Genomic DNA, 27,222 nt, shown 5'->3' with positions numbered 1-27,222 from the left:
GACTGAGGAAGGAGAATCGCTTGAACCTGGGAGGCAGAGGCTGCAGTGACCTGAGATCATGCCACGGCACTCCAGCCTGGGTGACAGAGCAAGACGCTGTCTTAAAAAAAAAAAAAAAAAAAAAAAATTTGAAACACTGGGTCTAAAAGAAACTCAATGACTTTAGCTTTTTAATATTTTTTATTGATCCTACACCTCTTACATTTAGAGGGATCTTTTAAGACATATTAATCCTTGTAGTGAAGAAACATATTTGAAAGTCAATAATTCTTTCAGTTGAACTTCTACTTCTCTTTTCTCCATTCAGTTCAGTTAAAACTAAATTTCATACACGCATGCTACGGCAATCCCCATCTAAATAAAACTGTGCAAGTGCAGCCAGCATGACCCATGCTGCGGCCACTCCTGATAACGGTGCAAGATGAAGTTCCCAGGGTAGCTATATCAAGTATTCTTGCCAAAAATGTTTAAACCAAATGAAATAAAGTCTTTAGATCTGACTTCCAGTTAGAAAATAGAGGAAGATAAGTTCATTGAGACTTCAAAGGTAAACTGGACAATCCAAAATGTGGGACATTTTACAAAACAACTGGTCCAGGATTTTCAAAAAGTCAAATCACGAGGAGGGAGTGGGATAGGGAAATTTTCTACATTAAAAGAAACTAAAAAAACAAACCCGTATGTATTGCATGAGACTTGATCGTATCATAAAACCACAAAAAACGTCTTTGAGACAATTGGGATTGTGGGGGAAAAGAAACGTTTTATCTAACGAATTATCAGGCCCACAGAGGCCCTGGAATGTAACAGCAGCCATGTCACTACTCTTTGAACTAAATACTTTTTTTTTTTTTTGAGAAGGCGTCTCACTCTGTCACTCAGGTTGGAGTGCAGTGGCACGATCTCAACTCACTAAAACCTCCACCTCCCGGGTTCAAGCAATTCTCCTGCCTCAGCCTCCCGAGTAGCTGGGATTACAGGCGCCTGCCACTATGCCCAGCTAATTTTTTGTATTTTTAGTAGAAATGGGGTTTCACCATATTAGCCAGGCTGGTCTCGAACTCTTGACCTCGTGATCTGCCCGCCTTGGCCTCCCAAAGTGCTGGGATTACAGGCCTGAGCCACCGCGCCCGGGCTGTTTTCTCTTTTTTTTTCAGATGGAGTTTTCGCTCTTGCCCAGTCTGGAGTGCAATAGCACGATCTCGGTTTACTGCAACTTCTGCCTCCTGGGTTCAAGTGATTCCCCTGCCTCAGCCTTCCAAATAGCTGGGATGACAGGCACCCACAATCACGCCCGGCTAATTTTTGTATATTTAGTAGAGATGGGGTTTCACCATGTTGACCAAGCTGGTCTTGAACTTCTGACCTTAGGTGATCCACCCGCCTCGGCCTCCCAAGTGCTGAAATTACAAGCAAGAGCCACCACCCCCGGCTCAATAATTACCTCTTAAAGCCACTTACTATGTGGGCACTAGACCGATACCAAATAGCCATAAAATGCCATACACCCTAGAGTTCAACAATGTGTAGCCAATCACTAACCAATGATATTTCTGCGAACCAATGAGAATTCCTGACAAATCACTTTTGTAATCACCCCACCCTTGATATGTCCTTTTTTTCTTTAAAAACTTGAGCCTCTTGCCCGGGCGCGGCAGCTCACACCTGTAATCCCAGCACTTTGGGAGGCCAAGGTGGACGGATCACGAGGTCAAGAGATCAAGACCATCTCGGCCAACATGGTGAAACCCCGTCTCTACTAAAAATACAAAAATTAGCCGGGCGTAGTGGTGGGCACCTGCAGTCCCAGCTACTTGGGAGGCTGAGGCAGGAGAATCGCTTGAACCCAGGAGGCGGAGCTTGCAGTGAGCCGAGATCGCGCCACTGCACTCCAGCCTGGGCGGCAGAGCCAGACTTCACCTCAAAAACAAGTGATTCATTTATGTTTCTGTGTCTCCACCTATTTATCTATATCCATCCATCCAAAAAGATGTCTGAAATTGTTGCCTCATGTTCGTTACAGTAAATTTTTTTTAAATTTCACCCTAATATTTCTATTTTGTTTGAATTCTTTTTTTTTGAGATGGAATCTCACTCTGTTAGCCAGGCTGGAGCGCAGTGGCTCAATCTCAGCTCATTGCAACCTCCGCCTCCTAGGTTCAAGCAATTCTCCTGCCTCAGCCTCCCAAGTAGCTGGGATTACAGGTGCCCACCACCATGCCCGGCTAATTTTCATATTTTTAGTAGCAATGTGTGTTCACCATGTTGGCCAGGCTGGTCTCAAACTCCTGACCTCAGGTGATCTGCCCACCTGAATTCTTTATAATAATCACAACAGAATAACTTTTCTTTAAAAAGGTGCTGTCAGCTGGGCACAGTGGCTCACGCCTATAATCCTAGCACTTTGGGAGGCCAAGGCAGGTGGATCACCTGAGATCAGGAGTGTGAGACCAGACTGGCCAACATGATGAAACCCCATCTCTACTAAAAATACAAAAATTAGCTGGCCGTGGTGGTGCATGCCTGTGATCCCAGCTACTCAGGACGCTGAGGCAAGAGAATCGCTTGAACCCAGAAGGCGGAGGTTGCTGTGAGCCAAGATCACGCCATTGTACTCCAGCCTGGGAAACAAAAGCAAAGCTCCATCTCAAAAAAAAAAAAGGTATTGATCCCAGGTAGTGGGAATTATTATTGTCTTCTTTGCTCATTTCTGTATCCCCAATGTTTTAACTGTGTTCTTGTAGATGTGAACATGAGGAAGTGAAGATCATGAGAAGAGAACTCCTTCAAGAGGCTTCTGATTCTGGCTGGGTGTGGTGGTTCACACCTGTAATCGCAGCACTCTGACAGGCCGAGGCAGGTGGATCACTTGAGGTCAGGAGTTCGAGACCAGCCTGGCCAATATGGCAAAACCCCGTCTCTACTAAAAATACAAAAATTAGCTGGGGAGTCAGGCGCGGTGGCTCACTCCTGTAATCTCAGCACTTTGGAAGGCCGAGGCGGGTGGATCACTTGAGGTCAGGAGTTCAAAACCAGCCTGGCCAACATGGTGAAACCCCGTCTCTACTAAAAATACAAAAATTGGCCAGGCGCAGTGGCTCATGCCTGTAATCCCAGCACTTTGGGAGGCTGAGGCAGGTGAATCACGAGGTCAGGAGTTCGAGACCAGCCTGACCAACATGGTGAAACTCCGTCTCTACTAAAAATACAACAAATGAGCTGGCATAGTGGCAGGCCCTGTAATCCCAGCTACTTGGGAGGCTTGGGCAGGAGAATTGCTTGAACCCAGGAGGTGGAAGTTGCAGTGAGCAGAGATAGAGCCACTGCATTCCAGCCGAGGTGAGAGTGAGACTCCGTCTCAAAAAAAAAAAAAAAAAAAAATTAGCCGGGCGCAGTGGCCTGTAATCTCAGCACTTTGGGAGGCCAAGGCAGGTGGATCACGAGGTCAGGAGTTTAACACCTGCCTGGCCAAGAGACCAGCCTGGCCAATATGGTGAAACCCCATCTCTACTCAAGTCTGTAATCCCAGCACTTTGGGAGGCCGAGACGGGCGGATCACAAGGTCAGGAGATCGAGACCATCCTGCCTAACACGGTGAAACCCGTCTCTACTAAAAAACATAAAAAAAATTAGCCGGGCAAGGTGGCGGGCGCCTGTCGTCCCAGCTCCTCGGGAGGATGAGGCAGGAGAATGGCGTAAACCTGGGAGGCGGAGCTTGCAGTGAGCTGAGATCCGGCCACTGCACTCCAGCCTGGGCGACAGAGCGAGACTCCTTCTCAAAAAAAATAAAAAATAAAAAAATAAAAATTAGCCAGGCGTGGTGGTGGGTGCCTGTAATCCCAGCTATTTGGGAGGCTGAGGCAGGAGAATTGCTTGAACACGGGAGGTGGAGGTTGCGGTGGGCCAAGATCGCGCCATTGCACTCCAGTCTGAACAACACAGAGAGACTCTGACTCAAAATAAATAAATAAATAAATAAATAAATAAGCCAGGAGTGGTGAAGGTGCCCGTAATCCCAGCTACTTGGGAGGCTGGGGCAGGAGAATTGCTTGGACCCGGGAGGCAGAGGTTGCAGGGAGCCGAGATCACACCACTGCACTCCTGAGTGGCTGGGATTACCAGGCACAGCTAATTTTTGTATTTTCAGTAGCGACAGGGTTTCACCATGTTGGCTGACCAGGTTGGTCTTGAACTCCTGACCTCAAGGGATCCACCCGCCTCAGCCTTCCAAAGTGCTGGGATCATAGGTGTGAGCCACTGCGCCCGGCCATGGGGTCGACAATTGAAAAGTAAAACCAGCCAGCCGGATGTGGTTTTTGGCTCACAACACTCAGAGCTGCTCAGGTGCTGAAAGCAGCAAGCAGAAGACAAGTGCACGCGGAGGTGAGAGGAAAAGAGTCTCACGTGCCCCTCCTAGAGTGGCTCGCAGCGGACCAAGCAGGGAAACGATGCCAGGAGGCACAGTCACAGCAGTGAGAAGGGAGTGAGGAGGAGGCCTGGGGAGGCCAAGCTGGACAGCCTGGAGATCTTGGAGAGGTGCGGTTACTCGCGTTACCGCTGATCATCCGAAATGGGCCACTGTTGTCCTACCAAACTAAAACAGTAGCCAGGTAGGAAAAGCACTCAGGCTATAAAACGTTGCTCAAGAATGTAATTGTCTGCAAGCCCAACTGCTGGAACTGCTTGTTGTAACCTGAAACCAGTTTTATCTCCAGCTTCTGAGACCACTTGCTGCAACTCCAAGACTAATTTTGCCACCACCTTCACTCACCAGTCATTGCTTGCCAGCTCCCCAAACCCTGACAGTACCAAGAAACCTTCTCCCAGCAGAGTATGTAACATTTCTTCTTTTTCAGCAAAACCTCAAACCTTCTCTTCGTTCTTCAGACATACCAAAGACCACCCAGCTTGCATGGATGACTGACACTGCAATTCTTTCTGCCCAAATAAAACATTAAATTTAGAGCCTTGTCTGCACATTGTTATTTTGACTTTGACCCTTGTAAGGAGAGGGTCCTGGCAGCAGTCGTGGAAAGCAAGGTTCAAGAGAGTTTGCTGGAGACCAGAGTAGACTGTGACACTGCAGCATGTGGGCCCTGAAGCCACAGGAAGGGTGACCTGAGCTAGGTGGAGAGGAAGGCTAAGACTTACAGAATCAGTCACCAGAAGCTCGGGCACCGTTCCACAGGGGACAGAAAGGATGGCACATCCAGAGTCTCAACAGAGCATGAGTAGCTGGGAGCTAGGAGGACCCAATCCTATCTCCTGGCCCAGGCCTGGTGGGTAAGGCAAAGATCCAGCTCCATTGAGGCGGGTAAAGGGAGCAACATCTTCAGGACAGAGTCAGGTTTTCATTAAAGTAAGAGCACATCAGGAGTTGCTTTTGGTTTGGGATACAGAATTACACTTCCCACCACTGAGGATTCCAATTCAGTACCTTCTATGAAAAAAACTTCTCCAAGTGATTGAGACTACTGGGCAGGTTCGGAAATTACTGTGTCTAGACGAGGCACAGTGGCTCACGCCTGTAATCCCAGCACTTTAGGAGGCCAAGCCAGGTGGATCACTTGAGCCCAGGAGTTCGAGACCAGCCTGATCAACATATTGAGACTCCATTTCTTTAAAAAAAAAAAATTAGCTGGGCATGGTGGCGTGCAACTCAGGAGGCTGACTTCGGAGGATTGTCTGAGCCAGCAGAGGTTCCAGTGAGCTGAGATTGCACCACTGCACTCCAGCCTGGGTGACAGAGTAAGACCCTGTCTCAAAAAAAAAAAAAAAAAAAAAAACAAAAAAACCTCAAAGCCTTGGGATGCATACTAAACATATATAGCAAATGCTGAGCAAATATTTGTTGAAATGAATACAGTAAAGTTAGATATTTTTATTAAGCATCATTAGTAAATTCTTCCATGTCATAGACTAGGAGTACAATATTACATAATATTAAAACAGAAAAGACCAGCTTGGTGTGGTGGCTTACGCTAGTAACCTCAGTACTTTGGGAGGCTAAGGCAGGAAGATCACTTGAGCCCAGGCATTTGAGACCAACCTGGGCAATAGAGCAAAACCCCATCTCTACAAAAATTAAAAATTCAAACAAAATTTTTTTTAATTCAAAAATGATCCTGGAGTGGTGGTGCACACCTGTAGTCTCAGCTTCTCAGGAGGCTGAGGTGACAGGATCACCTGAGCCCAGGAGGTAGAGGCTGCTGTCCTTGATCATGCCACTGCACTCCAGCCTGGTTGACAGAACAAGACCCAGTCTCAAAAGAAAGAAGAGAAAAAACTCCACAACTCCAGAACAACTGTACAACCCTTATGAACCTGATCCAAAGGACCAAGAGTATAACCAAGCCAGGCGTGGGGGCTCACGCCTATAATCCCAGCCCTTCAAGAGGCCAACGCAGACGGATTGCTTGAGCCCAGGAGTTCAAGACCAGCCAGGGCAACATGGCAAGAACCCCTCTCTATGGAAAAAAAAAAAAAAAAAAAGCAAAAATTAGCCGGGTGTAGTGGTACACTCCTGTAGTCTTGGCTACTCAGGAGGCTGAGGTGGGAAGATCACTTGAGCCCAGGAGGTAGAGGCTGAAGTGAGCTGTGATGGTGCCCCACTGCACTCCAGCCTGGGCGACAGAGTGAGACCCTGTCTCAAAAAAAAAAAAAAAAAAGAGCATAACTAACTGGCCACAAACTCTTAAATGCCCTTATTTTCCCCTCTCACCTTAAAAGGTTCTCACAGCCTTCAAAGGTCTCTCTGTCCAACCAGGTAAATCTGGCATTACAATGAATTATAAAACTAACAAATCACTAAGATCACCCATTCATTTTGTACCCTGACCAGAAACAATCTGCCCAAAATGAAAGAGGAAAAAGTATCCCCTGAGTTACATTCCCATGACCCTGCGAATTAGGTAACTACCAAAAGGTCCTTTCTTCTATCCTACAACACAACACTCTATCCTCAGACAGCTCACGCTTGGATCCGATTTCTATAGTTTATTGCTGTAACCACATCACCCCAGTCCTCCTCCCCTCAGTAATGTGTGCTTAAAGCATTTTGAGAGGAAAGAATGAACAATGTTATGTGAACAGGGTTCTCCAACTGTATATTACATTACAGAAATGTGGAATGTTTATTTAAAAGGATTATGAGGGTTTTGGCCTTTCTAAGGCAAGAACTCCATTTTCTCCTTCAATCATGAAACTCAATAATTTAAAGATAGAAAGGCTAGAGCCTTTTTTTTTTTTTTTTTTTTGAGACAGAGTCTTACTCTGTCACCCAGGCTGAAGTGCAACGGCATGATCTCAGCTTACCACAACCTCTGCCTCCCAGGTTCAAGCGATTCTCCTGCCTCAGCCTCCCAAGTAGCCGGGATTGCAGGCACCTGCCACCACGCCCGGCTAATATTTGTATTTTTAGTAGAGACGGGGTTTCACCATGTTGGCCAGGCTGGTCTCAAACTCCTAACCTCAGGTGATCCACCCACCTCAGCTTCCCAAAGTGCTGGGATTATAGGCGTGAGCCACTGCGCCCAGCCCTTAGAGCCTTTCTTAGCAGGTGTCTTATATCGTAATTCTTCCTGGTTGAACACTGCCCTTCATCTTCAAAGCACTAACCATGGTTTGCCGGCGCCTGCTTCCAACAAGAGGACTTGGGTTTTGGAGGCGTTGACTGCCATGGCCAGTCAGCACCCTGCTCACTCAAGTGCACAAAATGAAGACTTATCTTCAACTATCATTGGCATAATGACTGGCCACTCCCAAACAAGCCCATTAATAGCATTCTCTTTTTCTGGTATTTTTTTCCCTTTTTTTTTTTTTTTTTTTGAGACTGAGTCTTGCTCTATTGCTCAGGCTGGAGTGCAGTGGTACAATTTCAGCTCACTGCAACTGCCACCTCCTGGGTTCAAATGATTCTCCTGACTCAGCCTCCCAAGTAGCTGGGATTATAGGCGTGCATCACCATGCCCAGCTAATTTTTTTTTTTTTTTTTTGTATTTTTAGTAGAGACAGAGTTTCACCATGCTGGCCAGGCTGGTCTCAAACTCCTGACCTCATGATCTGCCCGCCTCAGGCTCCCAAAGTGCTGGGATTACAGGCGTGAACCACCGCACTCGGTCTTTTTTTTTTTTTTTTATCGTGTTTAAGTTTTCTTTTTCCTTCATTCGCTTCCGTGTCAAATGCTCCAGGTTTAGGTACAGTATGTCCATGTTCATTTCCTTGAGGCAGGGCTGTGTTTCCCATGGACGCCAGGCAGCAGGCTGTAATACACAGGAGAGACCTTGCCAAGAATACTGACGGCCACAGGATCACCAAAAAAAAATCCCAAATCCATCCCTTCCTCTTACCGCTGCTGCTCTGCCCTGCCCAGTCCATGCCGTCTTTACCTGCAGCCCTGCAGTGGCTTCCAACCCCTGTCCCTGCTGCCAGTACTGTCAGTTCTCCACCTGCCTGCCAGCCAGAGACATCTTCTTAATCACACACATTGTGTCAGGTCACTCCCATGTCAAAACCTTCCAAGGGACTTCCAATTGCATTTAGCATGAAACTACAACTATTGATCCCGTCTCATCCTTCCACCCTGGTCCCCAGATATCTGCTCTCAACACAGCAGCCAGAGTGATTTAGATCATGTAATTCCCCTGCCCAACACCTCGCGTGGCTCCCATCTCACTCAGAGCTGACGCCAGAGCCCTCACGGTGGCCTCCAAAGGCCCCACACAGGCCAGCAATCCATTACTCTCAGACCCCATCTGGTACCATTCCCATTCAAACTCTTCACTCCTCCAGGCCTGGAATGCTCTTCCCCCCGTCCCCCAGTGTGGCTTACGTCCCCACCTCACTCTGGGTCATGGCTCCAATGCCACCTCCTCCTGAGGCTCCACTGATCACACTCACACTGCATATTCTCCCCTCCCTCTCTCCCTCACTCCCTTTCCTGTCTTATTTTTTCTCCAGCACCTTGGTCACATCTGACATAATGTAAATGTTACGGGCTCATTTATTGGTTCACAAGGATGCAGCTCCATGAAGTTAAGGATTCTGATCTGCTCTCTTCACTTCTCTTTCCCAAGAACAGTGGGAAAACACTGTTCTCCTCGAACAGTGCTGGTACATCACAAGTGCTTAGTGAAAGCCACCGAATAAGAGAAAGAGCTGACTCCCACCTTCCCGACCTACCTCCCCGCCCAGGCACAGTGACCTTCTCTCTGTTCCTCCAGCAGCCAAGCTCGTGCCCACGTCAGCACGTTGCACACGTGCTGCTCACTTCTACCTGGAATGCTCTGTGACAGCTACTCCAGCCCAGGCACTCTCATGTCAGATCCGAATGTGTCTCGTTTATTCATGAACCTACTTGTTTGTTTTCTGTCTCCACCACTGAAGCAGAATCTCCACAGCAGGGACTTTGTGCTGTTCACAGAGGCTTCCCTGGTGCTTGCAGTGGGCTCAGTATTTAGTAGGTGCTTAATAAATATCTGTTGGAGGTGCAACCAATTGAGCTTATGTGGGTATCAGTTTTCTCGAATATAAAGTGAGAAAGGTGAGGCTGGATGATCGTTTGCACCTGTAATCACAGCACTTTGGGAGGCCAAAGCAGCCCTAGAGTCCAGGAGTTTAAGACCAGCCTGGGAAACACACTGAGATCCCACCTCTACAAAAAAAATCAAAAAAACTGCCGGTGTAGTGGTGCACACCGATGGTCCCAGCTTCTCCGGAGGCTGCGGCAGAAGGACTGCTAGAAGCCAGGTGGTCGAGGCTGCAGCAAGCCATGATTGTGTCACTACCCTTCAGCCTGGGCAACAGAGTGAAACCCTGTCTCAAAAAAATTTTATATATATACACACACACTATATGTATATATTTATATATTTTATAATATATATTATATATTATTTATTATATATATATATATATGCCTGCCTTGGCCTCCCAAATGCTGTCATTACAGGTGCAAACCACCTCATCCAGCCTCCGCTTTCTTATTTTATATTCGAGAAAACTGAGACCCACATAAGCTCAATCGGTATATATACATAAAATAAGAAAGCTGATACCCTAAGATACTCTCTAGCTAAGACACTCTCTAGGTCTCTTTGGGCTCTGAAATGTTGATGGCACATTCTTGTAACACAGTAGAGTTTACAAACAGCCTTCACGTGTAACAGCTCGCGCAGAGCCCTGGAAGGTAATTAACCCGATTGTAATCATTCAGTTTTTTTGCATCTGAAAAAAAATTGTTGACGATGAGACTGGTCCAAAGAGACAGCTGTTAACTGGTGGAGCTGGGTCTAAATCCACAATTTTGTCAGTGCCGCTACAATGGTAGCAGAATTAAGCAGGATTTTCTAGTCCTTACAAATAGGTTCCAGACAGCACAGATTTGCTGGTTTACTTCACACTAATCCAAAAAAGTACTTCGTATGAACTTCCAATTGTTTTCCCGAGTTTTCCCTGAACACGCTGGTCATGAGAATGAACAATCAGTACAGACTTATGGGCTCAGGAGTACCTGACCGCTGAACACGGAGATCTGTGTAGGGAACTGCGTCCTTCGAAGCAGGCACTGGAATCCCTGTTTTCAGCTCGCTGGGTGCGTGAAAGCATCTGTCCGAGCTCCCCCAGCCCGCCGAGGACGGGGCGCCCCGCAGCAGGGCAGGCGCGCTCAGAAGAGGAGAACGACGTTCTCAGGTTGTGGCCTGAGTGTGGAAAGCTGCGCGAGTTCCAGAGGGCGCCTGGGAAACTCCGCCACTGTGCCCGGCTGAGACTCCGGGGTCCCTGTCCCCACCCGCCCTGTCCCGGGCGCGGCTGAAGCGCACGGAGGGCAGGGGCAGCCCCGCACTCCCGCAGACCCCCGGCCCCGGGCCCCGCCTCACCCGTACGTGGTCAGCAGCGTCTTGTTGACCAGCACGATGAGGAAGGAGCAGGTCCCGTAGAAGAGCGCCGACAGCAGCCGGGCCACCCGCGAGGGCAGCCGCGCCGCGCCGGGCTCCCCGCCAGCGCCCTCGGCCTCGGCCTGGCAGGCGGCCGTCATCTCCCGCGGCCGAGCGGACCCCGCCGTCCGCCAGCCCCGGCCGCGCACTGGTCCCGCCCGGCCGGGCCGGGGAAGAGGGCGCGGCAGGAACAGGAAGAGCCCGGCGCAACCCCAGGTCCCGGCCCGCCCCCTGCCGGCGCCCCGAGGCCGGCGCGGGAGGACCCTGCGCGGTGCGCTTCACCCGGGCTCCAGGCACCTCCTCCGGTCTCCAGGGCCAGAAGCGCGTGGGGGAGTTGAAAAGCGCTGCCTTCCTCCAGACTTTCCTGGAGAGAAACGCTGCAGTACGTCTCAGGACTTGTTCTGCTTTTTTTTTTCTTTCCTACAACTTTTTTGTTTAGTGTGTAATTTACGTGCAATGAAGTGTACACATCTTGCCAGTCCATAGTTTCAGATGAGCTTCGACAAAGGCATCCACCGAGTAACCAGTCAAAACAGAACATTTCCATCGCCCCAAAAAGTTCCCCTGGCTGCCCCTTTGAAGTTAACGCCCGCATCTCATGGATGACTATTGCTGCAGGTTAGGTTTGCCGTTTCCGGAATTTCAAATAAACAGGGTGCTTTCTAGAATTTATGAATGAGCGTGTGGTCTCAGGGTTTTTCACTCCATGTTGTGGACTCGACCATGTGGTTTGTTTAATCGTTGAGTAGTATCACAAATTGTGTCTCCATTGGTTGTTTCGTTTAGGACCCTTAGGAAAAATGCTTCCATGAAAATTCGTGAGCGTTTGTGGGACCTGTGTTTTCGTTTTTCTTAAATAAATATCTAGGAGTGGAGTGGCTAGGAGTAAGGTGGGTGAAGCCTTGGGACTTGGGTGTCCTCTGGGTGCTTTGTAGCAGGTCCACTCCTCGTGGAGGGCCCTTTGCCTTCGGGTCAGGTCAGTTGAAGGAGAGCTTCCCAGAACCGCCTAGTCTTGTCAGTCTTTAAAAAAAAATGAACTTTTGGCCGGGCGCAGTGGCTCACGCCTGTAATCCCAGCACTTTGGGAGGCCAAGGCGGGCGGATCACGAGGTCAGGAGATCGAGACCATCCTGGCTAACCCGGTGAAACCCCGTCTCTACTAAAAATACAAAAAAACTAGCCGGGCGTAGTGGCGGCGCCTGTGGTTCCAGCTACTCGGGAGGCTGAGGCAGGAGAATGGCGTGAACCCGGGAGGCGGAGCTTGCAGTGAGCTGAGATCCCGCCACTGCACTCCAGCCCAGGCGACAGAGCAAGGCTCGGTCTCAAAAAAAAAAAAAAAAAAATGAATTAATTTAAAAACAACAACAACTATATATATATATATATGAACTTTTAGCTTCTTAGAAAAACTGAAGATTTCAAGTTAAATAAAAGTTGGGGCCCAACTATATAGATGCGCAGAGAATTGTTTTTCTACTCTTAGGCACTAAACAACCAGGAGAATGAAAACTGGGAAACATATTCAGCCCTGATAAGAACTAAAGCAGAACTCGTGAAAATTAGCTAGCATTAAAAAGACCAGAAGAGCCCAAGTTACCCAAAACAAGAAAGAAAAACATGTTAAGTCCGTTTTAAAAGAGAAAATGAATCCATATTCAACTTGAACAGGAAATCATTTTGGTTAATTTCCTCAGAACATTCAGTTTTCTTGTGAGTCTCCAAATATTTTGACTGCAAAAAGAATACTTTGAAGTCACTTAATGACAGCCTTCATCACACTTGCATTTAGTTTGCTTGTATATACATACTTCCAGGACCTTAACTCGCTGTCAAAATCCCATCCTTACCCTGTTTAAATAGCAACTCACGCTAAGGAGTTGCTTGCCATATTCTTCTGCACAAGGGTAGGACAGGCTGACCCTTGCCATTGCAAACACACAACTAAAGATCTACCAGAAATAACTGATGAAAAAAGAAAACCAATTTGCTATACTCTTAGATAAGTACACAGGCTTTAAGTGGATTCTTGAGGAGGTGAGCCCAGAGTCAACCCATCCTAAATGTAAGTGAAATGAAATCCCAGTTCCTTATTACCCTAATTTAAGGCCTGGGAATGGGGTGGCAAGAGTTCAATACCTATCCACAACAGTATATTTTTAACACTGTAGTAATGAACCAGATGAGGAAGTTAAATATCCATAACCTTAAAGGCCATAATTTAAGTAAGAAAAAGCAATCCACACTGTACTTACAACTATGCAAACATGTACTGAAATAATACTGATGGCTGAATATAAGGCTGTAGGTAATGTTTCTGTCTTTTAAAATTTTTTATATCATGGTTATTATATTTTTGATAGGAAAACAAATTATAAAGGCTTTAAGAATGACTGCGTACTTTAAATTTTAAATTAAAATAAATTTTTATTCAAAGCATCTTTTAAAATTACAGCATGTTTATTCTTATGCTGTTAACTCTGCCAAACTACAACTCAGCCATATGAAGCATAAAACACTTCAAAAATTTGAATGTAAACCACATTTTTTAAAACAAAAAGCAGTCTTAACACACCTCAAATTTTAGATACCAATGTATTTTCCCAAGTATATAGCTTATATCAAAAAAGAACATTTTAAATGTTTCTATGGTAAACAGTTGTAATAATTTCTTAAACTGTTGCAATTATACAAATAAAAAATGTTTATGAAAAAACTATTAGAGTTGACAAAAGCTGACTGGAGAAACAAGGAAAACCCTTTCTTTTGAAGGCTTTAAATGTTATCATCTGTGAATTGGCAAATATTTGTATTTGAAAAATTCTTACTACCCTTCCTTCTTTAGTTAAGTTGATCAAAGTTCAAATTTCCCAAGACTGATGAGTGTTGTTTTTAGTTCATTAAATCACATATTTGAGAGCAAACATTCTAGAGGAAATGCTGAAACATAAACCAAGATAATTCAGATGCTATAGTCTCTCTTACCAGCTTGTAAGTGCTCCAAATTAAAATTCTATATACCACATTACAAACAAAATTCTTAGACCATTACAAATATAAATTCTCTTATTACAAAAAAATCCCTAAAGATTTGCAATTTACTGTACAGAGGAATTACATTTTTAAAGTATGTCCTCGTCATACACATTATTTGTAACTATCGTATCTTCTTTCATACTTTTTCTCCTCTTCAAGACATTTACATGCCTCCCCTTCCCCGTGGCTACATATTTTAAACTATCTGTGTACTATGACACATCGGGATTTTTGGATAAAGAAGCCTACTTTCTAATGTTTAAACTACATCTGTAGGAACCCCTTCAACTCAAAAAAGCTAAAAAGGCACTGAAGAGCCTGTATTTCCCTCTATTACTCTGAGTTTTACTCCAATTAAGCAATCTGTAAATTACCATGCTATGCATGTCATTTAGTTCTGTTTAGAACAAAAGCCAAAATGATGGAAGTTTTGCCTACATAAACGAGGTGTTCTGCTCAGCTCTTGATTTTTCTGTTCATGCTTCAGTACATAAAGTGGTGTTTAATAACTTTATTTGGAAAAATGGCTTAAAACCACCACACAAGTTAACACACTTGCAGTTAAAACTATTTCAGAAGCCTACTTATTTGAGTAGCTAATATTTTCTGCAGTGTTTAACTGATAGCTAAATTTAGTGAACACAAAATAGCCTGGCATGTTACTCTGAAGTAAAGCAAGAAGGTGGCTTTATGCACTGAAAATATAAATATGGAGGCTTCCATTTGCTAATAATTCTAAACAAGCAGTAAAATTAAAATGTAGTGTTTGCTAATAAAAGATCTAAAACATTTCACTACAAAACAACCCTGTAGGTGTCCCTTTAGTAAAAATCCAAGTGCCAAATCTCATTACAGGGCCCTTAATAGGTATTTTTAAAATTACCAATTACTATGTTACCTAGACTTTGCAAGATTAATCACTCAATTTCAGCAAATGAGAAATATGAAATGTGCAAAAGTTCCCAAGTTATCATGCTAGGGATGACAAGTGCTTTTCAAACTTAAACATTATACTGAGTTGTAAAGCCCCAGAAAGATAGAATAAGACTGATTTTGCTCCAATTTCAAAAACTCTGACCTATTGTGCATCTTACCAAGATCCTCAAATACCTATTTTCTTCTAAGTCCATTACTTAGAACATCTTCCAAAATAGTCAGCCCCCCATTTCTCTAGCCTTAGTGGGCACAGTATTTTGCAATTAAAATTATCTATCTTACATATTTTATACTTTCTTGCTTGCTTCAGTGTTTACAGTATTGTTAAACATACTAATATATATTGTTAAAAATGATCTTATAAATAATCTGTTTCAACTTTCTTTGGCTATTTGTACCATTCCGTTTTTCAAACAAGTGTCTTATTCAGAAAGTGCTTCCTGTGAGAACTGCTTCCAATGAATGCATTAAACTTGCAAAATCTAGCTTCCCACAATATGTAGTTTTCTACCCTGTACTGTGCAATCCATATTTACAAAATATTTTAAACTTTACAACAAATTCATTTCCATATAAAAAAAGTGCATTTCTCTCTCACCCCATATTCTGGGGCAATAACATTCTTCATACATTTCTACAGAATAGCAGCCTATGATAAGCAAATAAGGTGCTTAGCTTATGCCCAAGGATCTACTTTTTAAGTACGCTGGGCAGTACTTTTGTACAGTGGAAGAGTCAGTGTCCAGGCTACTGTCGGAGTGGTGCCCCAGTCAGGTTGGCAAGCTCTATGAGCGCGAGGGCTCCGTGCAGGCGCTCCCGCTGCTCCTGCAGCCGGCGCTGGGCCCCTCTCTTCTCGTCATCCTCCTCATCAGACTGAAGGTATTCCAGAGGGTCCTGCTGCTCCTGATCAGCCTTCTGAACCAGCTTGCCTTTCAAGGTGGGGGTGCGCTGTTCTCTCATTTCCCAATACCTATGTGAAATGCATCCACATTAGTTACGTGGCAGACATGAAATTTCCAAATGTTTACTTTTCTTTTAAAAAGTTCCGAACCACAGTATTACTTTTATGTGGTTCAGTTTATAAAGTTATAAAGTGATTTAACATACATTTCTTATTTATAGAGGGAAGAAACTGAAGTTCAACGAGGTTAAGAGACATGCTCGGGTTTCCATAATAAACCTGGCAGTTCTAGATCTTTTACTCACTCTCAAATCACATAGTTTTTGCCATTAAACTATCGCTGCCTTAAAAAGCCTGTGTGAAACGGACTAGAGTAAAATACAGAAATAGTAGAAAAAAAGTCTTTAGAAACTTATTTATCCTATCTACAGAGGGATGGCAACTTCTGACAGCGTTAACGCTGTAAAATATTCAACCCACAAACTATGACAAAGTGATTAACATCTGTGACACAGTGTTTATTCGAAAACTTAAAAACACTGCCCTTATTCTATTACATGGCCAGCTGATGATTTACAAGAGAAAATGCAAATGCTCAACTCTTTGGTAACTAAAGAAATGCATATTTAGGCCTGGTGCAGTGGCTCACGCCTGTCATCTTAGCACATTGGGAGGCTGAGGTGGGCAGATCACTTGAGATCAAGAGTTCAAAACCAGCCTGGCTAACATGGCGAAACCCCCTCTCTACTAAAAATACAAAAAAAATTAGCCGGGCGTGGTGGCAGGCACCTGTAATCCCAGATACTCCAGAGGCTGAGGCAGGAGAATCACTTGAACCCGGGAGGCGGAGGTTGCAGCAAGCTGAAGTTGGGCTGCTGCACTCCATCCAGAGTGACAGAGCGAGACTCCGTCTCAAAAAAAAAAAAAAAAAAGAAAAAGAAATGCATATTTAAATGATAGTAACAGATCATACAAAACTGTCCATACAAAGCCTTGTATATTAATGTTTGTAGTAGCTTTATATGTAATAGCTAAAAATAACCCAAATGCCCATCAACGAGTGAATAAACAAACATTTGTATAAAAGTACTATTTTATAGTGACAGCAGATCAGTGTTGTATGGGGGGAAGGGGGACAGGGAGGAATGTGTGGTTCAGTTCACAGAGGGGCACGAGGAAACTTGGAAATGATGGATATGTTCACCATCTTGATTGTGGAGATGGTTTCACAGTATATACATGTCAAAATGTATCAAATTATACACTTTAAATGTATCATAATTTCTTATATGTTACTTATATACCAACAAAGCTGTTTTTATTTATTTACTTTTATTTTATTTTATTTTTTGAGACAGAGTCTGACTTTTGTCATCCAGGCTGGAGGGCAGTGGAACAATCTCGGCTCACTGCAATCTCTGCCTTCTGGGTTCAAGCTATTCTTGTGCCTTAGCCTCCTGAGTAGCTGGAATTACAGGCGCCCACCACCATGCCTGGCTAATTTTTTTTTTTTGAGACAGAGTTTCACTCTTCTTGCCCAGGCTAGAGTGCAATGACAGGGTTTTACCATGTTGGCCAGGCTGGTCTCAAACTCCCGACCTCAGGTGAGTTTTACAAGGGCTGGGATTACAGGCATGAGCCACCATGCCTGGCCTGTATTTTTAGTAGAGATAGGGTCTTGCCATTTAGCCAGGCTGATCTTGAACTCCTGACCTCAGGTGATCCACCCACCTCGGCCAAAGTGCTGGGAATACAGGCGTAAGCCACCACACCCAGCCCCAACAAAGCTGTTTTTAAAATGACATACAAAAAATAATAATACAACTACCAAATTTCAGGAAATCCAGACTACTCAAAGTGGAAAAGTTTTGGCAATGCCCACAGAGGTCTAAAAAAAGAAGTGCAAATTGTTTAGCATGACTTGAAGGATGACTAGAAAAGGAGAATGCAAAAGATAAGTTCAGCAAGTCAGGAGGAACCAGGTAATGAAGGACTTTGAATTCCATAATAAAGGGTTTAGGCTTTAGACTGAGGATCATACTGACATTTTAGAAAGATCCCTCTGGCAGCAGCATGGAAAATGGATTGAGAGCATTCAAGTGGCTGAATTTGAGTTAGTAAGGAGGTAGATGTCATAACTTGATCACTGAGTAGACAGGAGAAAGACAAGGAGGCGAGGTGCGGTGGCTCATGCCTGTAATCCCAACACTTTGGGAGGTCAAGGCAGCTGAATCACTTGAGGCCAGGAGTTTGAGACCAGCGTGGGCAACATGGCAAGACCCTGTCTCTACAAAAAACTTAAAAATTAGCTGGGTGTAGTGGCACACACCTGTGGTCCCAGCTACTCAGGGGGCTGAAGTGAGATCACTTGAGCCTAGGAGGTCAAGGCTCAATCCTGCTACTACAGTTCAGCCTTGACAACAGAGTAAGACTCTGTCTCAGGAAAAAAAAAAAAAAAAAAAGACAAGGATGATCAGTAAGCTTCTGGCTGGGGCACAATTAGAAATAATGGGGCAGTAGGAGCCAACCAGGAGAAAGAGGAGGGGAGGAAGTGATGGAGATATTTAGTTTAAGATGCCCCTAGAACAGCCCATCTAAACAGACAATTTCTATGACAGTGCTAACAAATTTCCCTGGACTTGAATAATCAAGTAGTATTTCCAGATTCCATTATCTAATTCTCATGTATTTTTATCCAAACAAAACAGAGTTTATTCCTTCAAATATTTATAAAGGCCCAGAAGCTATGCTAGGCCCTAGGCTTACCGTAATAAACAAGACAAATATAAATATCCCTGCCCCGGGAAGCTTTCCGTCTGGCAGGGAAGGTATATAACAAACATATAAATGTGTGATGGATGTTTTGAAAAGGAAAATGAAAACATCTGTTAAGTGGGTCTCAGCCCATTTGTTGCTGAGCGGGTCAGGGAGGCCTTCCTGAGTAAGAGATGAAGGTGAGCAAGAGGCTAAGCCAAGTGGGGAGCAAGTGCTGCAGGCAGAGGAAGCAGGGTGCACACAGGCCCTGACAAAAAGGCACCTGTGTTGAGAAACCCGCAGCCCAGCATGGCAGGGGACAGTTGCCTTATCAGAGGGAGGCAGGGCTGCGGCAGCACAGCTAGGAATCCTGGACTTTACCCTAAGCAGCCAGTGAAGGCTTGGAAGAGGCCTGAGCAGCTGCTGCTGGCTTGTGTACAGCAGACAGGTCCTTCAACCAAAATATCCTTAGAGAAATTCTTTTATACTGGCCCCCTTGTTGCCACTGGAAAAAATTAAATTGGTGTTTTTGGAACTTCACCTAAGAAGAACCACTAACATCTATTCCTGGTTTTTTGTTTTTGTTTTCGTTTTTTTTTGTTTTTTGAGACAGGGTCTCACTCTGTCACCCAGGCTGGAGTATAGGAGTGCAGTGGGGCCATTTCGGCTCACTGCAATCTCCGCCTCCCAGGCTCAAGCGATTCTTCTGCCTCAGTCTCCTGAGTAGCTGGGATTACAGGCGCGCACCACTACTGCCCAGGTAATTTTTGTATTTTCAGTAAAGATGGGGTTTCACTAAGTTAGCCAGACTGTTCTCAAACTCCTGACCTCAGGTGATCCACCCTCCTTGGCAGTCTATCCCTATTTTAATTGGCACATAGCTAACGCTAACATAAAGAAAATGAAGAGGGGTTGCATTCATGACAAATGAAATACAATACACATAAAACATTCTTTCAAAATGGGAAAACTCTTCCTTTTAAAATAAACTGTGGTCTGGGCACTCCAATTATATTGTAATTTTCTATCACACACAGATCCTAAGATCCTAATACCATTCATAACAATTTTATAGAAAATCAGGGATCATTTCTAATTATGTTATAAAGTGTGTATAAATGCAGCTTATTTAAAATGAGAGGAGTGTCCAAGTCCCTAACATAGCCCAAGCCCGCGCTGCGCTTCTTCACGGTGGACTAAAGGCAGCATTCCTGACCTCGCCAGCCACTCGGCCGCGGCCTTGTTGTCGGCAGCCTGATGTTTGCTGAGTGTGTCCGTGGGCTCCTCTCTCTTCAGCCTGGCGTAGGGGTGCTTCGGACAGTGGCGGTTTGCATGGGTGAATCTGCTCAGGCAGCCTTCAAAACACAAGGTTAACACCTGTCAGGATCTGGACATCCAGCACACAAACATGTGGAAAACATTCAGTTTCACTGGTATCCAGAAAAGTAAATTAATACAGTGAAATTTAGGATTTATAATTTGCAGGAGAAAACAATCAAACCAGCGCAGTCTCATGCTAGAGCGGGGACGGGAAGACAGGCACATTTCGGTCATGGCCATGTGTGTCCAACACCATTGGAAAGTGATTTATCAGCATGAGTTCAAAATGTTGAAAATGGGGGGGTTGGCCGGGCGCGGTGGCTCAAGCCTGTAATCCCAGCACTTTGGGAGGCCGAGACGGGCGGATCACGAGGTCAGGAGATCGAGACCATCCTGGCTAACACGGCAAAACCCCGTCTCTACTAAAAAAATACAAAAAACTAGCCGGGCGAAGTGGCGGGCGCCTGTGGTCCCAGTTACTTGGGAGGCTGAGGCAGGAGAATGGCGTAAACCCAGGAGGCAGAGCTTGCAGTGAGCTGAGATCCGGCCACTGCACTCCAGCCCAGGCGACAGAGCAAGACTCCGTCTCAAAAAAAAAAAAAAAGAAAAAAGAAAATGGGGGGGCGTAGCAGCTCAAGCCTGTAATCCCAGCACTTTAGCAGGCCGAGGCAGGCGGATCACGAGGTCGGGAGTTAAGAGACCAGCCTGGCCAACATGGCAAAACGCCATCTCTACTAAAAATACAAAAATTAGCCGGGCGTGGTGGCCTCTGCCTGTAGTCCCAGCTACTCAGGAGCCTGAGGCAGGAGAATGGCTTCAACCTGGGAGGTGGAGGCTGCAGTGAGCGGAGATCAACCACTGCACTCCAGCCTGGGTGACAGAGCAAGACTCCGTCGCGGGGGTGGGGTGGAGTTCAAAACCTCGGACCTGGGAATTCCATTTGTGGAATCTATCATAACGAAGCATCCCAAAAGATGAACAAAGCTACAAGTGTGAAAACATTCCTGTCAGCTTTGTTGGTAACAAGAACATTTAAAAAACAAATATTCAGGCCAGGTACAGTGGCTCATGCCTGTAATCCCAGCATTTTCGGAGGCCGAGGCGGGTGGATCACCTGAGGTCAGCAGTTCAAAACCAGCCTGGCCAACATGGTCCCCCATCTCTACTAAAAATACAAAAATTAGCCGGACATGGTGGCACACGCCTGTAATCCCAGCTACTCCAGAGGCTGAGGCAGGAGAATTGTTTGAACTTGGGAAGCAGAGGTTGCAGTGAGCTGAGACAGTGCCACTGCACTCTAGCCTGGGCGAAAAGTGAGAGTCCGTCTCAAAACAATAAAAATAAATAAATAAATAAATAAATAAATGCCGGGCGCAGTGGCTCATGCCTGTAATCCCAGCACTTTGGGAGGCCAAGGCAGGCAGATCACCTGCGGTCGGGAGTTCAAGACCAGCCTGACCAGCATGGAGAAACCCTCTCTCTGCTAAAACTACAAAATTAACTGGGTGTGGTGGCGCACGCCTCTAATCTCAGCTACTCGGGAGGCTGAGGCAGGAAAATCACTTGAGCCCGGGAGGTGGAGGTTGCAGTGAGCTGAGATGGCGCCATTGCACTCCAGCCTGGGCAACAAGAGCAAAACTCTGCCTCAAAAAATAAATAAATATTCATTATTCAACATAGAGGAAACCATTGTGTATAGGCTTAAGCAAACTTGCTAGATGAAAAGTTTGCAGACCTTTGCGACACGTGTAATAATCAAGAAAATTACAGAGCAACAGGACAGACTGCACTGAACTTCAAATATACTGTAACTGCAAACAAATGTGCAGCTTTAGAAACTGATAAAAGATTAAGAAAATCACTTAGGATAATATGCTTACTTCAGTTTAATAATTAAAAAGTTTAAAATGTTGCTCCAAAGGCTGTATTCACTTTTACAGATTTATCTACTGCCTACAACTGGATATAGTATGTTTAATTGCCCTTTAAGGTTTCATCAAAAAGGATTACTGTATTTTAAAATCAATCATTTCTTAAGCCAGGCACAGAAAGACAAACATCACTTGTTCTCGCTTATTTGTAGGATCTAAATATCAAAACAATTGAACTCATGGAGATAGAGAGCAGAACAATGGTTACCAGAGGCTGGGAAGGGGAGCTGCGGGATGAAGGGAAGGTAGAGATGGTTAATAGGTACCAAAAATAGAAAGAATGGATAAGACCTAGTATTTTATAGCACAAGGTGACTATAGTCAATAATTTAACTGTACATTCTAAAATAACTTAAGAGTATAACGGGATGATTTGTAACACAAAGGACCCATGCTTGAGGGGGTGGATAGCCCATTTACCATGTCAGTATTCAGCACTGCGTGTCTGTATCAAGTATCCCATATACCCCATAAATATGTATACCTACTATGTACTCACAAAAATCAAAACCAACACATTTTTAAAATCAGTCATTTCTGAGAAATTCAGCATGTATCGCAATTATCAAAGAAGAGCGCTTATAAAGTTTTATAAAATTTATATTAAAAAATCTTTCCCCTCAAAAAAATTCAAGGAAAAGATATTTTGACTGTTACGTCACAACTAGTTACTCCATAAACTTAACTTCGAACACCATACCATTTTCTGAACAGACGAAAGGCTTCTCTCCGGTGTGGAGACGCTGATGTGTCTTGAGCTGTCCACTTTGAACAAAGGCTTTTCCACAGTCTGGATAGTCACACAGATAGGGCCTCTCACCTAAGGAGACAGATGTTAGATATGGTATCTGAGATAATAAGGCCAGAAGAGCAGGGGGATGGGAGAGAATCAGCCTTTATATAGGTCTTGACTCCCAATCACAATAAAACATGTCACGGTCCCTGTGGAGCTGCAGGTGGAAATGCTAATGGCAGCACTTGGGTGGCATCAAGCGCCTTATCTGCTGGGGAACACAATCTATTCTTTAGGCCTTGAGGTTATCATCTTGAGTTTATCCCAGACTTTTTCTCCCTCATACTCCAAATCACTAGATCTTGCTGGTTCTTCACTATGTCTTCCACCCACTCCTGCCTTCCCATTCAGCTTCCCCTGGTCAGACGGGCAGCCCTCCCGCTAGGATGAACCCTCCGACAACCTCCTGGCCGGCCTCTCGTTTCTCCCCCTGCACAGCACTCCCAGAGTAGCTGGCATAGAAGTCTGCTTTTGTCATACCAAGTAGCCCCTGAACCACCCACAAATCCTTTTTTTTTTTTTTTTTTTTCTGAGATGGAGTCTCGCTGTGTCTCCCAGGCTGAAGTGCAGTGGCGTGATCTCGGCTCACTGCAAGCTCCGCCTCCCGGGTTCACGCCATTCTCCTGCCTCAGCCTCCCAAGTACCTGGGACTACAGGCGCCGCCACCACGCCCGGCTAGTTTTTTGTATTTTTAGTAGAGACGGGGTTTCACCATGTTAGCCAGGATAGTCTCGATCTCCTGACCTCGTGATCCACCCGCCTCGGCCTCCCAAAGTGCTGGGATTACAGGCTTGAGCCACCGCGCCCGGCCCACAAATCCTATTACACACCTTGAACAAATAAATATTATCTGCTGACTTTTAAATGGTCCTCTAAGATCGGCGCTCTAGGCAATCTCAGCAATGTCATTAGCTACTGGGGTTAAGGGGCAGAGTTGATCCTTACTTCCCTCCTGGAGAATCATTCCAGCCAGGAGGCAGTTCCTCATCTTGTTCTCATCCTTGAAAATCCAAGTTTCTCTGCCCATTCAAATCTTCCCAATCCTGGAGGCTCTCAATAAGATTCTTCCTATCTCCCCAAATAACTGAATTCTTCCTATCTACCTCCAAATAATTGAACTTTGTATACCTTCATTAACTTGGGGTCCTGTGTTGTTTATGTGTCATGGCAGTCTCCTGCAGATTCCTAGCACCTTATACTTCACTTAAATTCCTATACACAACACAGTGCTAGGCTCAAGTGCTGAAAAATTTGTTCAATGATAATTAAACATTATTTATTGAAAAAAACATTATTTAATCAACAATTATACATTGGTTTGCATTTTCCAATATAACTCAAAGAACAATAACAAGTTCTCCCTAAATTTCTCATTACTTAAAGACATACTAAGTGGTTGTGATAGTTGAATACAAGTTAAAATAAAACACAGATAGAGGGAGATTGTTTAAAATAGTAACGGAAAAGCTTTTTACAAAATATACTAATAGGGCTCAACTACCCCTTAGGGATCCTCCTTTCAGTTCCCTGATGTACAGATGTCTAGGCTGATGCCTGGGGTATCGGGTGACACAGTGAGGTAGTGGTGATCAGGACGGCAGTCAGCCCTTTCTTCATTCTCCCACATAGTGTTGAATCGTACCCCCACTGGCAACTCTACGGCCTGCAAACCAGTTATCCGGGGGATATTTTAGAATATTCAGATTGAAAAAAATACATAAAAATTCTCAAAATTAGAATGTTTCATTAAGTAATCATTTTACTAATGGTATCTAAAGTCAAAACTTCTAGACACCTTAGTTTACAATGATTCAAAATTCAAACATTACCCCTTTCCAGGGATTTAACTTAAAAGAACCTCTTTTCTATCGTATCATTTAAATATATATTTTCAAAAACCGCAAGTTAAAAAAAAGTGAGAAACAGGTGAGCACCGTAAACATGGTGGAAAAAAATAGGGGACTGAGGGTTACGAGCTTAAGTTCTAAACCAGTACTGCCCAGTGAAAGACAGTATGAACCACTTCTCGAAGGTACACTAGAAAAAGTAAAGAGAAAGAGGTGAAATTAATTTTTTTTTTTTTTTTTTGAGATTGAGTTTCGCTCTTGTTATCCAGGCTGGAGTGCAATGGCACGATCTCGGCTCACCGCAACCTCCGCCTTCCGGGTTCAAGCGATTCTCCTGCCTCAGCTTCCTGAGTAGCTGGGATTACAGGCATTTGCCACCACGCCCAGCTAATTTTGTATTTTTAGTAGAGATGAGGTTTCTTCATGTTGGCAAGGCTGGTCTTGAACGCCTGACCTCAGGTGATCTGCCCGCCTCGGCCTCCCAAAGTGCTGGGATTACAGGCATAAGCCACCCACTCGGCTGTAAAATTAATTTTAATAATATATTTTATTTAATCCAATTTATCTAAAAGTGTCATTTCAATACATATTCAACAGTAAAAATTATTCACTCTTTTTTTCATATTAAGTGTATGTTATATTTACTGCCCATCTCAATTTAGACTACACACATTTCAAGTGCTCAGGAGTCACAGTAGCTGCTGTTCGGGGCGGTGTGGCTCTAGCCTTAGAGGTATGAGAGACTGATTGTAAGCCAGCAGTAGTTGGATTTTTGGCACCTCAGTTTCCTCACCTGCAAACTATCAGATGAACTATAAGATTCCTTCCTTTGGGGCCAACTTTATAGCGAGAACAAGGGACCTCTATACTTTTTTTTTTTTTGGCCCTCTAAATGATATTTAAATGCAAATATAGTTTCCATATGCAAATACAGATATACCATAATCTTGGGATAGCTGCCTACCATAGTTCACCACAGATTTAATGCTTAGGTCGGATGTACTGATAGCACACTGAGGACTCTAAAAATTATATTAAAAACTTGACAATTACAGTTTTTAGCGTACAGATGAATTTTAACAATTATATAGATAAAAGTATATCAAGTAAAATTCAGGCAGGTAGGGGGTAAAACTAAATTTGCCAATAACATGACTATGACATCTAGGTTAATTACCAATGATAACTTTAGAAATCACATGTAACCAGTATTCATAAAACCACTATTCTCCACCAAAAAGAAACTGACTATACTGCCTTTTTAAAAAACTTCACAACTAATAGTGTTAATGTAAGAAAATATAAGGCAACTAAAAAGGTAATTTATTACTCAGTATCAAATGAGCTTTCAGTTAAGTGTTACTTCTGGCCGGGCGCGGTGGTTCACATCCAGCACTTTGGGAGGCTGAGGCAGGCAGATCACAAGGTGAGGAGTTCGAGACCAGCTTGACCAACATGGTGAAATCCTGTCTCTAGTAAAAATACAAAAATTAGCCAGGCATGGTGGTGCGTACCTGTAATCCCAGCTACTCACTCAGGAGGCTGAGGCGGGAGAATCACTTGAACCCAGGAGGCAAAGCTTGCAGTGAGCCAAGATGGCGCCACTGCACTCCAGCTTGGGAGACAGAGCGAGACTCTGTCTCAAAAAAAAAAAAAAAAGAAAGTGTTACTTCTGACAGTCTCTATAAAATTTGCTCAACTTACCTGTATGAGTCCTTTTGTGAGCCTGGAGCGATTTCTCCCGTGGAAACACCCTATTACAGATGTTACAACGGATTCTGCTGGATGAATGCTCTCCTTCATTTATTAAATCACGGACAGTATCTGCTCTGGGCCTACCACGTCGGATTCCATCCTGTTGATAATTTTTATAAACATTAATACAATTTCTTTAACTCTACTTATTAAAGCAACATATCATAATATAACTTTTAAAAATCTTTCTTGGGAGCTGGGCGCAGAAGCACACACTTAATAGTCCCAGCTATTTAGGAGGCTGAGGTAGGAGGATCGCTTGAGGCCAGGGTTCAAAGCAACATAGCACAAAACATTTTCGTTTTGTCTCTAAAAACAAAGCAAAAGTCTTTCTTAAGGGACATCAGTAAAAATGGTGAAGCAGGTAACTCCAACGGCCCATCCCTTCACAGATGACTGAAAAATCAAGCAAAAACTGTCAGAATCGGCTTTGTCACAAACCAGAAAATACATTTATAGCAACTCAGCAAATTGAATCAGTAAGAAAGCAAGTTGAAACAGTGGAAAAGCTTTGCAGCATGTTGACCTGCCCTCTCTCTTTCCCTTCCCCAGTGGCAGTCTTGCAGACAGCAGCCTGCACTCCCAGTCTGGGAACCTACTCCCTCAGTCCCTGCTTCCACAGGGTGAAATTCTGAAAGAATTGCGCTTGCCTGTTTTGAGCTTGCGGGTTACCTGAAGGACTGACACAAGGTGTCGGTCTTTGTTTTCCCTAACGTGGAACAGGTCAGAGAGGTGTCTCCTCAGAGGGTACTGCTCAAAAACCTTGTAAGGCAAATAACAATCTGCAGCCACCTTGGGCAAAAGATTTCAGCGGAGGCAAACAGACACACCAACAGCCTGAGAGGAAAAGCTGGGAGGAAGTTTCTTTTAGAAATTAGGGCATTCAACAATGTCCACTTACACTAAGGTTAGGAATTTAGAAAGTCACGCATATATGCCCAGGGCAGGAAGCATGCTCAGAAAAGATCTGAAAAGACCCTCTAGCTGAACTGTAGGCTCAGCACAAGCAGGAAATGAGGCTA

The 27,222-nt window shown here is 44.4% G+C and overlaps 2 protein-coding genes across 4 annotated transcripts in view; both read right to left on the bottom strand.

Moving 5' to 3' along the window:
• Positions 1-11,102, bottom strand: part of SLC35D2 (solute carrier family 35 member D2) — a 75,052-nt gene extending 63,950 nt beyond the window's left edge. For all 3 annotated transcript variants that reach the window (XR_003116031.1, XM_025360705.1, XM_025360706.1), the window contains exon 1: positions 10,875-11,102. Coding sequence is in view for 2 of the 3 variants with exons in the window: in XM_025360705.1 (XP_025216490.1) it covers positions 10,875-11,032 (158 nt within the window). In the remaining variant the exon portion in view is untranslated. The remainder of the gene's footprint in view (positions 1-10,874) is intronic.
• Positions 11,103-13,334: 2,232 nt separating this feature from the next.
• ZNF367 (zinc finger protein 367) overlaps positions 13,335-27,222 on the bottom strand; it is a 32,138-nt gene continuing 18,250 nt past the window's right edge. The window contains exons 2-5 of the mRNA XM_025358584.1: positions 26,150-26,300; positions 22,506-22,625; positions 19,771-19,909; positions 13,335-15,869 (exon numbers count right to left, since the gene is read on the bottom strand). Of these exons, the coding sequence (XP_025214369.1) occupies positions 15,647-15,869; positions 19,771-19,909; positions 22,506-22,625; positions 26,150-26,300 (633 nt within the window). The 3' untranslated portion in view covers positions 13,335-15,646. The remainder of the gene's footprint in view (positions 15,870-19,770; positions 19,910-22,505; positions 22,626-26,149; positions 26,301-27,222) is intronic.

This window comes from Theropithecus gelada, chromosome 15 (assembly GCF_003255815.1).
Source record: "Theropithecus gelada isolate Dixy chromosome 15, Tgel_1.0, whole genome shotgun sequence".
NCBI lineage: Eukaryota > Metazoa > Chordata > Mammalia > Primates > Cercopithecidae > Theropithecus > Theropithecus gelada.
This window is presented reverse-complemented; position numbering and strand designations above follow the sequence as displayed.